General features: G+C 39.7%; 1 protein-coding gene across 6 annotated transcripts in view; it reads left to right on the forward strand.

Annotated features, from left to right (window-relative positions):
• Positions 1-255: 255 nt before the first annotated feature.
• Positions 256-16,125, forward strand: part of GRM7 (glutamate metabotropic receptor 7) — an 862,741-nt gene continuing 846,871 nt past the window's right edge. For all 6 annotated transcript variants that reach the window (XR_016512405.1, XR_016512404.1, XM_090284096.1 and 3 more), the window contains exon 1: positions 256-990. Coding sequence is in view for 4 of the 6 variants with exons in the window: in XM_090284096.1 (XP_090140222.1) it covers positions 472-990 (519 nt within the window). In the remaining 2 variants the exon portion in view is untranslated. The remainder of the gene's footprint in view (positions 991-16,125) is intronic.

Consider the following 16,125-nt stretch of genomic DNA (forward strand, 5'->3'; position numbering starts at 1 on the left):
CCACCCACCCTACCACCCCCCCATACCTCAGCACGCAGCCCCTCCCTGCGTGATGATGCAAACCAGTGGGGAGGGCGGGCACTGGGAAGGGTGGGGAGAGACCTAGAACTAGCGAGGGAGGGAGAGAGTGGGAGGAGGAGGAGAGGGAGCCGAACGACCATTTAAAGCGATAGCAGTCTGTGCCCTCTCCCCAGTGCTGGGCTGTTGAAGAGCGCGAGCAGCTAGTCGGAGAGCGCGAGCGCGGAGCGCCGGCGGGCGAACCGAGAGCGCAAGGCGCCCCAAGCTGGCTAGCGCTGCGGGACCCCCCACACTCTCCAGTCGCCCCTCCCCGGGCGTTTCCACCCTCCGTGCCAGCAGGAACCCCTGGGCTTCCCCGCAGGAGCTCACCCCAAGGGGCCCGGACCCCGGCGATCCCGCCACGGTCCCCTCCAGCGCCGCCGCCGCCAGCGCCACCGCAGCAGCCAGAGCAGCATGGTCCAGCTGGGGAAGCTGCTCCGCGTCCTGACTTTGATGAAGTTCCCCTGCTGCGTGCTGGAGGTGCTCCTATGCGCGCTGGCGGCGGCGGCGCGCGGCCAGGAGATGTACGCCCCGCACTCTATCCGGATCGAGGGGGACGTCACCCTCGGGGGGTTGTTCCCTGTGCACGCCAAGGGTCCCAGCGGAGTGCCTTGCGGCGACATCAAGAGGGAGAACGGGATCCACAGGCTGGAAGCGATGCTCTACGCCCTGGACCAGATCAACAGCGATCCCAACCTGCTGCCCAACGTGACGCTGGGCGCGCGGATCTTGGACACTTGTTCCAGGGACACTTATGCGCTCGAACAGTCGCTCACTTTCGTCCAGGCGCTCATCCAGAAGGACACCTCCGACGTGCGCTGCACCAACGGCGAACCTCCGGTTTTCGTGAAGCCGGAGAAAGTAGTTGGAGTGATTGGGGCTTCGGGGAGTTCGGTCTCCATCATGGTAGCCAACATCCTGAGGCTTTTCCAGGTAGGGGGGCGCTTCCTCAGGGGCAGAGTGCGCCTTATTTCCCTGCGCTCTTTATCCTAAAAAGCTGGTTTGGACTCCAGGGGTGCAGGGTCAGGTCAGCCTACGCGCATTTCCACCCTGGAGATCCTGCCGAATCCCTTCCACCCCACCCGAGGAGGTACCTTCCCTGCTTGCTTCTTTTCCCTTCCACCTCTCCCCTGTCCGCGCTTCACTCCATCCGGCTTGACATCCTGGATTTATGGCCCCATTTACAAGAAGCAATCTGCAAAAAACAAGGCGATGATTTAAATGGGTTTGCATTAGAGTGAAATACGGTCCGAAAACCGGCTCCCGTGAGAGTCGGTTAGGCGCATGGAATGTGAAATATGAGAAGACGCCTCGAACCTGGGCATTTCTCAACTCCCCAGCTTCCCGGCCCAAGCCGCCCGGCCAGCCGCAGCTACCTCGGAAAATTTGGAGAAGAGCTTAGGGAGGCACTGCTTAAAGCGAGGGCTAGGTCTTCACCTACATGTGGATGATAATTGTCCACCTCTCTCGGGTTGGATTCCCCCCCGGTCTGTAGTCTGTCTCCGCGAGGGCATGGGGAAAGGCACGGGGGACTCTCCCCAAGTGGGGAGATGCCACCCGCAGACGTGACCCCCCTGGTGATTTGCTGCGAGCGATGTTTGCACAGTCTGAATGGCATTTGCAGTCCGGCCACTGGCAGGAGCTGGGCGATCAGCTTTCTACTCCTGCCACTTGAGATCCAGAGATGAGCTCATGCTAACTGCGAAACCAAATCGCTTTCGCTGCCTCCTCCCTCCGCCCGTCTTTTCCCAAGACCTCCCTAACGCAGCCCCCAACCTTAATCCTCCGCTCCTAGGACGATTCCCGGAGCCCGGTGAGGAGGTGCCTGGAGCAAGGCAGTGAGTGGGATGCGCAGAACAAGGCCGGGCGGTCTCTCGGCTCCGGGCGCTGGAGGGCCACCGCGGAATTGGAGGAAGGCGAATGGGGCAGCTTAGCGGTGGGTTCTACCGCAGTGCTCCCCTGCCGGTCGCTCCCGCAGCCTCTGCCCCGCGGCTCCTGTTCTGCCTTGGGTATAAATGGATGGCTTCGGGGTTAAGAAATTGACTTTCAGGGTCTGCGTAATTGTGGGTTCCCTTCTCCTTGTTTCTCCATGTTCCTCCCTATATATCTTTCCTCTTTCTCCCTGCTCTGTTTTTTCTGTTTCCCCCTTCCCTTTCAATTTCTGCTTCTCTTCTCCCTCTCAACCCCGCCTACAAGTTTTGCGTTCATTGATGTCTTGGGATGATCCCTTCCTAATGTACAGTTCTCTCCCTGGTTGGTAGTATCCAGACCCAATTAACCCCTTCTCCAGATGTTCCCGGCGACTCTGGTGCCCTTTTGCTCCCGTATTAAAGAATAGGCTCTCTCTCAGGTGCTTTGCCTAACGGTGTCGGGTTACTGGAGATGACGCTTCGTGAGAGTCAAGCTGTCACCACATTAGCTCCCAAGAGTGTGAAGTTTGCTTTTGCGCCAGAAGGAGGGGTGCCTTCCAAGGCTGAAGCCTGGTATGGCCTCTTGGATGTCTGAGCCTCCCTAACACCTCCTGAATATGCCATTTTGGAGATCCCTGGGTGTTTGCAAACCCAAATGTGCTTTGGGCCCAGGCAGCCTTCACTCTGAGTTGATACTTTCAGGAAGAGCTGGAGTTGTTGAAAGCCAAACCCAGAAGCGCTTCCATTAGTTCCGGAGCTTAAAGCTAGACAACTTGAGGGGGCGGTGCTGAGGGTGAGGGTGAGGTCAGAGATCACCTGAGAATCCCTGGGGCAAATCACGCAGGTTTTTCCAGAGCCTTGGGGGTTGAAGGTGTGTGTGGTGTTTAGCATTTTTAAATTATTTTGCTGCCTGTTTCTGCCTTTGCTCAGAGCATGGCAGTGCTGCAGATGGATCTGCCACAAAAAAGAGTGAAATGTGAAAGTCAAGAGCGAGATTGCAGACTAGGTTGAATGACTGTGTTTGCTGAAAAAGATTTCAGGGGGAGCTGATTCCTTTTCTGGTTGTGTGAATTTGAGGCACTTGTGAGGAAAGAAAGAGCTTGCCTTACACTTAGTTCCCCATTCCCAGGGTTGGGAAGGAAAGGAACCAAATGTTAGCATTAGTAGTGTGGGTTGGGAGCAAAGCCATTCAGAGAAAACACTGTCATTTTCCTCTAATTTGCAAATTGCAGATATTCATGTTGGATTGAAAGCTGAGGGGAAAAGGAGCCCCCAGTTTGCACCTGCATTTATTGAGAAGAGGCTGGTAGTAGGAGAAATGTACCAACTTGTAGCCCATGCTGGGGGCTGGATATAGCCATTGATGTGGGCATCCTGGTTAACTATTACCCATGTTGGAATGTATAGTGGCCTTTTTTGCATGTGACCTTAGAGGCGTGCAATCAAATCCCCAGGTTCCCAGACTAGTAAGCTTGCAAAATAAGTAGAGGGAATAGTGGCATACAGACCTATTGTTCAAAGGCACAGTCAATTTAGGGAGAGAGGAAAAGAACAGTAGGTGAATCTTCTCTGGGATTGCTGGCTTCAGCTCAATTAAAATTGTCCTATAAAAAAGAAACTCCTCTAAATGATTGAATTCTTCACTCTCCAGAGTTTTGAGTTCTCTTTTCCCCAGTCCCTGTGGGTTGCTGTATGTATGGACCATGTCAAACCTATCATTTGAGACCAAAATGTATGGTGAGATAAGCTTCTAGGCTTAGGGAAGGAGTATGTAGTAACTTAAATGGGGGGAAGAATGGAGTAATGAGATAGTAACAGATATAACCAATGCTGCTGCTGCCAGCAAAGCCTGGAAGTTCTTCCCTGACATTTAGGACCTAGGCAAGAATGACTCCTCAGATGTAAAGAGTGTCTATGACTTCAAATTCTCACTTGCCTGCTGGTGTTCCAGACCAAAGATATAAGCTGAGCAAGTTCTTTCTCTCTCTCTCCTCTATCTGCACACTGAATTGGTTAGTAAGTGATGTGTCAGAGGACAGGAATCATATTCAGTGATTCTTTCAAATCCAGGAATTTGAGGCTAATGAAATTAGTGTGTGGTCAGGGCTCTGCCAACTATAATTAAGTCAGTGTACTGTAACTGCCCTGCAATGCATTTTCAGCCTCAAAGAAGCATCAGGGAGGAATTGCTGGAGCATTGTTTCTGAACCTGTACAAAATAATACTTTCAAATGCTTAGAAAGATTAAATGCAGATTAATATTGACTAGGAGTAGCATATTTTAAAAATAATTACTGAGTGGGAATAGCTAAAAGTAGAGAACTTATATAATATTGTGCCCAGAGGCTAAATCCCCTGACCACTGTTTTATGGGCTATAAGTAAAATATATTATAGTGGAAAGCAACGGGAATGTTTTTATTCAAGGCTTCTCTGTTATTGACTTGAGAGCAAATACTCTGAGTGTATAAATTACTCTTGCTACAACCTGACTCTGAATGACCAATAATTCAGTGTAATATCATAGTCTGAGCTGTGGACTTGGAATTGAATGGCATCTGTTTCAGTTTTGTTCCCTCAAAAGCAATTAGGTAGAAAAACCAGTCCACTTGACCCTTGTTAGAGCATATTGCAAATCTAACTAAACCTGTGGACCTTATACCATAAATGAAATACATTTGTAAATTTGTAAATTTTTTCTTTCTGGCCACTGAAGCTTGAATATTATCTCAAACTTTTGGGGCAACATTATATATATATATATATATATATATATATATATATATATATATATGCCTAGTGTTCTTTCTTTCTTTTTGCTTATCTGTCTGCCTATCTATTTTATGTAATTGGACAGAACTGGGTACCAGGTATGGCGTGGTATTACTAGAATGGATTTTTTTTTAAAGCAACTCTAACCTGTTTTTTTAAAAATTTCATAAATATAGGTGTGAGTGCCATTTAGAATAGTCTCTATAACAATCTCTGCCTCCACATTTACTGTGTTTCAGGAAATTTACCCAACAGATGGTGAGTGGGCAATATTTAAAGGGACTTTTTTTAAAAGAACAGAGAGGGAAGGGAAAGATATAGGCACATACTATATTTGAAGATACCTCCATGTGTATTATATGTGTACATATTTATACAATCAGGATGTCTTTGGACATTTTTTCTTCAAGAATCATTGAAATAGTGAATGCCTTTAATTCAACTTTAACAAATCATAAATGCTCTATTTTTAAATATGTAGATTTTGTCATGGATTTAAAAGACTATAGCCAGATTATACAAAGTATGCTCTAGTCTCAATCTTGCCATTAATTAGGTCTGTTATCTTAATAAGTTACTTAATTTTTTTAGGCTTACTTTCCTTATCTGATATTTTTTCTTTAAAAAAATGTAGTTTTTAGAAGTTTCTGATCTCTTTATGTTATAGTTTAGCTTGGAGAAAATTTGCTTTTGTCAAATCCCATAATGTTGTATTTCCAGCTCCCACTTTGAACATTTAAGTGAGTTTGGGGGACCATTTTAAGGATATATTTTCACATAACCATCTTAATGAAAGTAAGTCTAGCTGATTTCCTGTATTTAGACTTTTTCCTTATTCTTTTATCAGTGTTCTCCTTAGTTATGTATATGAAAGGTTATTAATGAGGAAAATGAACTCCTAGGTCATACTGCATGGTTGTGACATAGGGCAGGGAGTACGAATGATGAGGTTTATAGTAGCAAATACAGCTTACATTATTTGGTGTCTTATACCCTTTTATCTTGCAAAAATGCCAGGTTTTTCTTTGGGAAAACTGAAAATAATGACAGAGATTCCTCTTTGGCCCAGGGTTGATTGGTTCAGCAATAGGCATCTGACTTTGGTCTGGCCTATCAGAATCCTCTCAAAACTTTTCTGTCAAAGAGAGATGGTCAAATTGTCTCTTCTTTCTGGAAGTTCTAAGCTGTGGAGATATGACTTTGGAACTCCAAGAGATCATCCAACACAAGAAGACACTCTATGTGGGAAGAATCTCATGCCATGGTAAGCAGGGCTGAGTAATGGAGAGAGCCAGAGCTCTTGGTATTCTGGAACTCCTAAATCCAACTGACTCTAACTGCATCCCTGAACTTCCAGTTTCTAGTAACTGCTTTTTTTTTTCTTTCTTTTTCTTTTCTTGTTTTTGGTTTTGTTTGTTTAAGATTTTCTTTCAGCCATATTGAAAGTAATTGAAAATGTCATAACTACAGCAGCCGATTTTCTACATTTATGTAAGGCCCATGGATTGGAATTCAAGTGAATAATAACATCTGATATTTTATTTACTTTAAGTATAATTCTTCTAGCCCAGGTTTTGGGATATTCAAAACTATGCACCCTTCCTCACTTTTCCCAACATTTATTGTTTTAGCTTTAAACATTTCCCATCTTTCCCATCTTGATGCAGTTGAGAGAGAGCGCAAACACTTTCTGATGTCAACTCTAGCATACTGATCTTCTGTTTGGAAGCCTTACAATCATTCTTGGTTTCTTTCATTAAAACGAATCTTGATGTCTGCAGGGCACAGAAGCATTTTCATGGCATAATGGAGTACAAAGTACATTAAACTCCTAGGTCAATCTACAGTAAGCATCAAGCCTAACTCTACTTCTCATCCTCTTTTGCTTTAAAAAGCAGAAAAGAACTGTTTTAGACACATTTTCCCAACAACTGAAATGTACATATATTTACTATTTAGAGGGCATTTATGCAACACATAGACTAATTCATGGACTTTTGTTAATTGGCACAGTAAATACATATTTCATATACTTAATAAAAACACAAAACAATAAAGTCTTTTTATAGGTAAATATTTAGCTGAGAAGAGTACTGTGCCAGCACACTTAATATTATTTATTTCCATGTTTGACAAGTAACCTCCTTTTAATTACATTTACTACTAAATGTTTCTTTGATAGGGATTATAAAGTCAAGAATAAAATATATGAGATTACAATGACACAGGACACATACCTTATTTTAGGAGATAAGAAGTTCTAATTTCTTTTCAATAATGATAGTAATGACCATAATAATAATAATTTGAGTCCTTACTGTGTGATGTACTATAAATAGTTTATCTTGTTTAGTTTTTACAATAGTCCTGCAAAAGGCATATTTTCATCCCTATTGTTCAGCTGAAGCAAGTGATTCTCATAACTTTAAATCACATAGCAGGTGTCAAAGTCTAGATTCAAACTTAGATTTTCTGACAATACCCAGGTTGTTAACCACAAAACATACTGATCAGTTGTTGTACAAATGCAGAAATGCTTAAAATAGATTTGCCTACCCTGGAATTATAGTGGCTTAAAGACATCAAAGAGGCTGATTGCTTAACCACATCTGTTTACAGAAAGAGTTATTTTCAGTTCTAAAACAAGATTAAATCTGTGGATCCATAGAAACTTAAGAACACAAATCCTCACCTCCAAATAAAAGGTGCTTGTTCTTCATTAACAGGTATCCCTGTGTGCAAGCAATAAACATGCAGTAGACTTTTCATTCAAATAAATGAGAAACGATGTCTCTTTTTGTCCTGACTCAATGGCCATTATTATGGATTATGATGGCCTTCCTAAACTTTATTTCATTTACTCCACTCTTTCTACAGACCTCAAGTGGAGAAATCCATCATTCCAGTATATGTGCAAAGTGAGAGGACTGTATTAATATAATTGCTGAAAGTCAAGTTGATAGAGCACATGAAATATATCCTAGTAAATGTGACATTAATGTTTGTGTGGGACGCAGAGTGAGGAGTAGGAGTATTTTAAGTTTAATGGATTATTTTTCCTGTTGCTATAACAGTGCTTCAGTGTAATAGTTTTATAATTGATCATTTACAGAATTCTCCATCTCCATTGTATGGCTGCTGATTTTTTCTCTTGGCCTTGATAGACGATAGCAAGGAAGGCACTTCAAAGGGCTCAGCCTGCTTTTCTGCATTATTGTTTAGATGTAAATATTTCCATTTATTAAAATACTATTTAAACATTTTTATCATGTTTAAAAATGGATTATGTTCTGAAAGTATAAGCACAGGCAGACATAATGAAGGATGTTTTCTAGTAGAAAACACACTTTTAACAAAGGACTTACCGAAATATTTATGTATGGCTTAAGAGTAAAATTCTGGTTAGATCTGAATTTAAATTTATACTTATTATTTATTACATTTATGACTGTGATCAAACAGGTACCACACCTCTCTCATTAATTTCCTTATCTTTGAAATGAGGATAATAAAAATGCACTTGCTTGATTGAATAATTGTAAGGATTGTACAGAACATTCATGGAAACATTTTAGTACCAATCAGCATGTGATGAGTGTTCAATACATTTAAAAGTTGTTATTTTATTATTATCATGCTATCATTAAATGTCACTATTGCTAAATTTTCTGTAAAAATACCATTATAACTTATGCTGGATTCTACTTTTCTGTTTTTGTTTTTGTTTTTGTTGTTGTTGTTGTTTAATAATGAGAATCCCCACGGCACTGCTTAAAGCAATCATGAAGTCCATGTACCTAAGACAGCAGGTAGGCTAAGAGCAGTGGGCCTTGAAGTTGGCCAGACCCAAGTTTGAATTCCACTGTGACCCTTTTCTGGCTACAAAACTTTGAGGAAGTTACTTAAACTTTTTGAGCTTTATTACTAATTTCCTCATCTATATTTTTTCCAAAAATACTTATTAAGTATCCCCATATGCACTGTTCTCCATGCTTGCACCTATCAGTAAATAAAGAATAAATAAAATAGACAAGTTTTCCTTTTCCTCCCTCCCTTCCTTCCTTCCTTCCTTCCTTCCTTCCTTCCTTCCTTCCTTCCTTCCCTCTTTCCTTCCTTTCTTTTCTCTCCCTTCCTCCATCCCTGCTCTCTTTCTTCTCTCTTTGTCTCTGAGGTAACACTGTCATGTGGAAACAGATGAATGTTATAAATAAATACTATGGTGATGAGTGCTATTGGATAAGGAACAGAATCCAGAGCACTAAAGAGTATTTGTTTGTGAGTGCTGAAGGGGTTCTATTTTAAATAGCATATTCAAGATAGATTTCATAAGGTGAATTTTGAGCAAAGACTTGAAATGTGGGAGTTGTCCAAGGGATTTGGGGGAAGCCACACCCTGAGAATAGGAGTGGCCAGTGTCAAAACTCTAAGGCAGAAATATCCTGTCAGGTTAGAATAATATCAGGGAGGTGACAAAGTCAGTGAGGAGGAAAGTACAGCAGAAGGGCTTGAGGGCAGAGGTGTCATGGGGTAGATTGGGTAGGTCATTGGAGGCCATCACAAACATTTTGTCTTTTACTCTAAATGCAGGCAGCCAGCGGTAAGATTTTAGCACAGTTGTTTCACAATTTGTCTCTTGTTTTAAAATAATAAGACTATCTGTGGTATTGAGAATAGGGAGAAAGAGTGGAATCAGATTCTCAAGAGGAGATTACTGGTATCTATAAAATAAATGCTGGTGGCTTGTGCCAGGGTGTTAGCAACAGATTTCCTAGGATGTGGCATATTCGGAAGGTTGTGACAGCATTTTCTAGGAATTGAATGTGAGATATGAAAGGAAAAAGGGGACAAGGGCAAATATAAGATTTGGGAACTAAGTCACTGGAAAGGTGAAGTTACTATCACCTGAGATGGAAAAGGTTTAGGAAGAAACACATTTAGGGGACTAAAGATCAGTTTTGGAGAAATAAAATTTGAGATGTTTTCTTGAGATCCAAGTAGAGATGTTGAATATACAGTTTTATGCACCAGTCTGCAGTTCTGAAGAAAGGTCTAGACTAAGGATACATTTTAATAAAATGAAGATATTAAGAATGATTACATGGAAGCATCATTATAAAGATTAAATGAAGTAATGTGATTAACACTGTGTTCTCAAAAAATTTAATAACTGTTAGCTAAAATTAATATCTAAAATGAAAAATATCCTGTACAATTGATCCTTGAACAACATGGGGTTTAGGGGCACCAACTTTCTTGCAGAGTCCGAAATCCACACAAAACTTCTGACTCCCCCAAAATTCAGTGATTCCTCAGTGCTGGTGGGGATTTGTTCCAGACCCTCACAAATACCAAAATCCATGGATAATCAAGTCCTTTATATAAAATGGTATAGAACAATGCATACAGTTGGCCCTCCACCTCTGTGGACTTTCCATCACAGATCAGAAATATTGTTTTTGATCCACAGTTGGTTGAATCTGCAGATGTGAAACCCCTGGATACAACGGGTTGACTGTATATTTATTGAAAAGTATCTGCTTATAAGTGGAACCACGCAGCTTAAACCTGAGTTAATCTAGGGTCAACTCTAGTTTGTATTCATAGTAAAACTGAACAAAATGGTGTCACATTATTTTAATAGCATTTATGACACATTTTAGGCAAGACATCATAACTGTAAAAATTTAGAATAAACATTCCAATTTCCTACCTTTTACTCTGATATTGTAGCCATAACCACATTTTGTAAGATTTAAGTTAGTTGTGATAGGGTACCTCTTTAATTAGAAGTAATTGTGAACAATCTAGTTCAGTGCAATTATATATATATAATTTTATGCCTCATCAAACTCAGTGGAGAATTTGCATCACTGATATACATTATAGTTTAAGCAGTTGACCCTGTATTCAAGGAAAAGTAAAGTGCTTGTCTTCTACTATCCATATGGGTAGCTACTTTGAACAGTTTTACCAGGGATTTCACATCTTTTATTCACTTTGCAATTAAAAACATGGCAGGGAAAATTTTATCTCACTGGTCTTGAGCTCGGTTTAGGTATTTGCAAATCCTTAAACAGCCTTTGTAGTTAAATCAAAATTCTGTTCCTTATTCATTTGGCTACCAGATATTGGTCTAAACATGTACTTATACTAAAAAAAAAATGCATGACCACATTGTTTCTGCACATCTATAATTTCATTTTAACACTATAATTATGTAAACTATATTTTAATTGTAATTATAACAAATTTTATATCAACACACATCTATTTCTAGTGTTCAGGGGAAGCAGCATTTAGTAAATTTTATCAAAATATAGCATCTGAAGAACAGAACAGAGGGTAATTGTGTAATTTTGTATTCATTATAATTATGTTCAGTAGAGCTGGCATAATAGAATTAAGATGAAAAAAAGAAGTACCAAACATTGAGGCACTATGGCTCTCTCTCCTAACACACCCTTTTCTCATCAGCACAGATTTACCATCTTTCTGTACAAAAATAGATAAAGGAAGAGGTCAGAGGATGAATTACAAGCATGAGAAGAGTGGAACTATTAACAGTGACATGAAAATGAAATATTGCTTTTGGATTTGGTAGGTGAGGAAAAATCTACTAGTGTGTATGCCTACTGGGACCACATTTTTGGAAATACTTAAGCCAATGTCAAATATGCTGTCCCAATTTTCTCATAAGCAGGGACATACTTACAGTCTTTGCTTCTTGTTTCTTGATAATTGGTTGAGAAACTTATCATAAGAATTGTATCTTACGAGCAAAGAACATTGTCTCGAAATGCTTGGCACTCCCTAAGCTGTTGCTCTCCAGTCTTGCCCTCTCTTTGTCCTGGACTTATTTAAGTTTGGAGTGCAGGACTGGGTTATGGGGAAAGATGATTGGAATTTCTCTATCTTCAGGAGACAGTGTAGCATAATGGTTAAGACTGTAGGTGCTGGGCGTAGTTTAAATCCCTGCTTTCTACCTGCTAACCATATAAGCTTGGGCAATTTACCTGATTACCTGGACCTCAGTGTTCCCTTTGGTAAAGTGATCATAATGCTATTTCATCCTCATAGAACTGTTTTCAAGGTTAAATTAGGTTACCATCACCATGTGTTTAATACAATGTCTAGAGAACTGCAAGGTCTATTTATTATGGTGGTGGTGTGTTATTATTATCATCATCATCATCATGCCAGGTATTATTGCTATCTTTCTTATGCCTTATTCCATTATTCCCCAGCCCCCATTCCTGTTCTGTTTCTGTACAAGGGAAGAGTTGTAACAGAGCATTTGCTTCCACTGGTATCTGACCCCTAGTCATCCAGATGGCTTTACCAGGACACACCATTTATTGCTGCCCATTGAAACAATGCCTGTTTTGCAAAGCAAAGTTGGATGTTGAGGTCAAGTGGGGTCAAAGAGAGATAATTTCCTCTTTTCTTCGCCCACAGGAGCAAGTGAAATATTCAGGCTTCAGGAGGAGAATCAGGTAGAGGGGAAAATGTTTAGTTGTATATTTTCACGATTAAGAACAAGTATGACAGACTGAATTTGAATGCGTTGCCATTGCACACAGAAGGTGTAATCTTGGGCACTTATTGTAAACTCTCTGAGCCTTACTGTACATCTGAAAGGAAAGGATTATAGTAGGATCTACTGCATAGCATTGTTGTAAGTAATAAATGAGTAAATTCCTTTAAGGCATTCAGCACATTGTTTGGCATATAGTATTCACTTAATAAGTTTTAGCTTTGATGACTACAACTGTTACTAATATTATTAAGTAGTGGAGCAAATCTGAGGCCCTTCCTTTTCTCAGATGGCAAATAAGCATTTGGACAGCTAACTTACACTTACAAAGCATTGCCTATACGTAAACCCCCTGAAGCCAGGGGTCCTTCAACTGTACTTCCAGTCAGAGCCAGTTTTGGGGGGCATAATTCATACCACTACTGCCACCATCAACATTGCCATCATTGTCACACAACATTGAGTACTTTCTGTGTACCAGGCACCAAACGTGTACCTATACATGCATATATCATGTTATTTTTACATTCATGTGGGAATCTTTTATTATCTCCGTGTTACAGATAAAGACACTGAAGTATTGAAAAAATAAGCAACTTGAAACATAGCAAGAGATGGAGCCAGGTTTTCAAACCCATTTCTCTGACCTCAAGAGCCTTTAAACAGGGGTGGGCAGAAGTAGGTTTACAGTTGGGAGTACACAAAAGAGTTTATTCTTGTATTGTTATTTATTAATTATGTATTATTTTCCATATGAGCAACTGTAAATGTACTTTTGCCCTAACCTGGTAAGAAAATCTTCCAGTCTCTCCAAAAAGAGTAGAGAAGATTCTCTATCTTCATTTACCCCATGTCACCCTTACCTGGTTACAAGAAGGGAGAGAAGAGGGCCTTTTCAAAGACCAAAAGGAACTTACTCCCTCCAGCCTTTCCAGAATCAACTAGCTAATATTTTATTTTCTTTAAAATCCCCACATATTCCTTTTGGTACTTGCCTTGGCCTTTTAGTATTCTTATGTTCTGTACATGACTCATCCACTCTATTTAATGTTAATTTATTTGAGGTCAAGTATAGGGTCTTACTCATCCTGCAGAACAATTATCTCCTGCAGCCTGTAACTCTATGTATTTCTTCTGGTAGGCCTTCTGCAGTTCTTCATTTGGGTTTTGTTGAATTCTGCTCAACAACAGTACATTAAAATTTATACTGAAAATGTTTTCTTATATGGAAAAACTTTTAAATACATTTTTAGAAGGTTATTTTTATAGTAGTATTATAGAGGTTCTGGGTCTTCAAGTAACTGTTTTTAGGTTATGTACATCATTACCTTATTTTAACATATACTAATAAACCTGAGTTTTCTCTGTCAAACCTATGAAGCTTCATTGGTATTCAGCTTAGGCTATTGATTATGTATTGGTGACTTTTCCATTTACGATGATATTATTTGATCCTCACAGGGGTGGGCTGGGTGTAAAGGTGCATCTTAGAGCCATAAATTGGTTTTCTTGAAAACTAGCCTAAAGAACTTGAGCTTTTTATGTTTCTCCAGAAGTAATCAGTTGTCACTTGTGCAATAATTCATTCAGGAGGTATAAACATATTTTCAAAGTGTTTATCCTAATTTGTGCATATATTTCTCTTTAGCCTTAATTGGGAGGAGAGTAAGTTGAATGGCAAAAAGTCATTATGACCACTGGGGCCACTGGGGTAGGAGAGTCAGTCCCTCGAGTTTTGTTTTCATCTCTTCACTATCAATATTAATTAGCCAATGTCCTGAGTGCTTGTTTACCAGGTGCAAGATACTTTGCTGACCATTGCAAAGAGCTTGTGCCATTTAATCCCTTGATACTCTTATGGTAAGTATGTATTATTATGACCCCCTAAAATGCACATAAGGAACAAAGCCTCAGAAGTTATTTTATGCTCATTAAAATATGGTAGAAATGGAACTTGGACTCAGGTCTCTCTGACTCCTAAATCAGTAATTTTCCTACTAAATTAAAGTTGCATAACTCTGAGAGAGTTGGACCAGATGGTTTCTATAATTTCATAAGCTGTAACATTTTACAGTTGTTTGTCTGATTTCAAGCTTAGAGAGGTTAGGAGGGTTAGGGAAGAATTCCAGCCTATTGAAAAGTATTTTTCTCCGATAAGTAAGGGGTCTGCTTTATGACACCAGTTCATTCATTCATTCATTCATTCATTCAACATATATTGAATGTCTACTACGTGCACAGCCACATCATAGTAGAGTGAGTGCCTCTTCCATAGACTCCCACAGCAGTCAGAGAAACCCTGGACTAGAGGAGGGGTTTGTGCTGAGAGCCTAGCTAATCCCACACCAACAAAAGCAAGACATTCTCACATTGGTTCAGAGGCAGTTTGATGCCATGGTACAGCAGAACACTTGGATCTTACAACTTTTGCCTGGAATTAATGTGAGAAAGGCTTTGGGTTTTGATATGGAAAGTGGGTGCAATGACGGGCTTATTGGTACTCCACATACATGAACATCATGTACAATCATCAGCCTGCAGCTGCCTGCCACCCCCAACTCCTACAGCTTTTTACAAGCTAAACAAGAACCTTTTCATGTCTCCTATGGGTCAGCTCTCAACAAAGGCTCTAAAGCTTAACATTGCTGATAAGTATGTCACAGGCTAAATAAATTGTTTTTCAAGTAATGTTCATTAAATGACTCATGAGGTAGACTGACATTCTACTGCTAAGAGTAGAAAATGGTTTCCTTTACAATTCATGGGAAAAATTATAGGCCACTGGATATGCCTTCCTCAACTTAAAATTTCTCATATATGTATATATTTATATATATGAACAGTTGTTATATATTTAAATATTTTCATCGATTTATAATTATTTATATATAATTGCTGATGTATAAACAATTTTAAATTGAGAACATATTTACATATATATAAGTTTAGATTTCTGCTGGCAAGTAACAAGTGAAATTATTAGTGCACACATGTATATACACACTTATACAAGAAAATAGCCAATCAGAGTCAATTCAATAACTTGCTTTTTTTGTAGATTTCTGATTGTTATTTTATATCTGCAGATATATTTGCTAAAGAAAATATTTCTTTTACTTTACACAAAATGAGTTCATTTAACACCGATATAGCATGTTCCAAACACCTTAGCGAAGTTTTAATCTGATAATGGCATCAGAAGTATGGAATTGCAATCATACCAAAACATCATTTGAAAGTATAATTTTTTAAATTTCACTTATACCTATTTACTTTTGTGACTCTTTGAAAAATAAACATTTAATTGAATTTATCTGTTTCTGTCTGTGTGATAGAAAGTGGCAAACTCTGACTGAAATACAAAAGTTAAAAGGTATTATTCAAAATGATAAAAAGTAAGAAAATGGCAAAGAAATTAAAAGAATTAAACTTTCAAAGGGTGCTTTTTGTGAGTGTGTAGTGTTTCTTCTCTGAAGGAATTTATCTTGAATCTCTACTAAGACTTGAGATTTCTGTTTAATGATCAACTACTTTATGTCTAAGACTGCACTGTACACTAAAGATTCAATAATAATAATAATAATAATGATAATAAATACAAACAACATATGTTCACAAACATTCCTTGCAAGGAAGTAAAGTCCACTGGGAAACAGACCAGTGAAGTACACATTAAAAACAGCAAGGATTTTCAAACATTAGTGTGTTGAAGGATCATGACAGGCTTGCTAACCAGGCAGATTCCCATACCCTTTCTTCAGCTGGACAGGTTTCAGGTCCTAGATACTCTATTTTTGGTGAACATCTCCAGTAGAGTCTAGGATGGATGAGTGTTCTCAGGTGTTCTCAGCAT

This window comes from Furipterus horrens, unplaced genomic scaffold (assembly GCF_987537825.1).
Source record: "Furipterus horrens unplaced genomic scaffold, mFurHor1.1.pri manual_scaffold_7, whole genome shotgun sequence".
NCBI lineage: Eukaryota > Metazoa > Chordata > Mammalia > Chiroptera > Furipteridae > Furipterus > Furipterus horrens.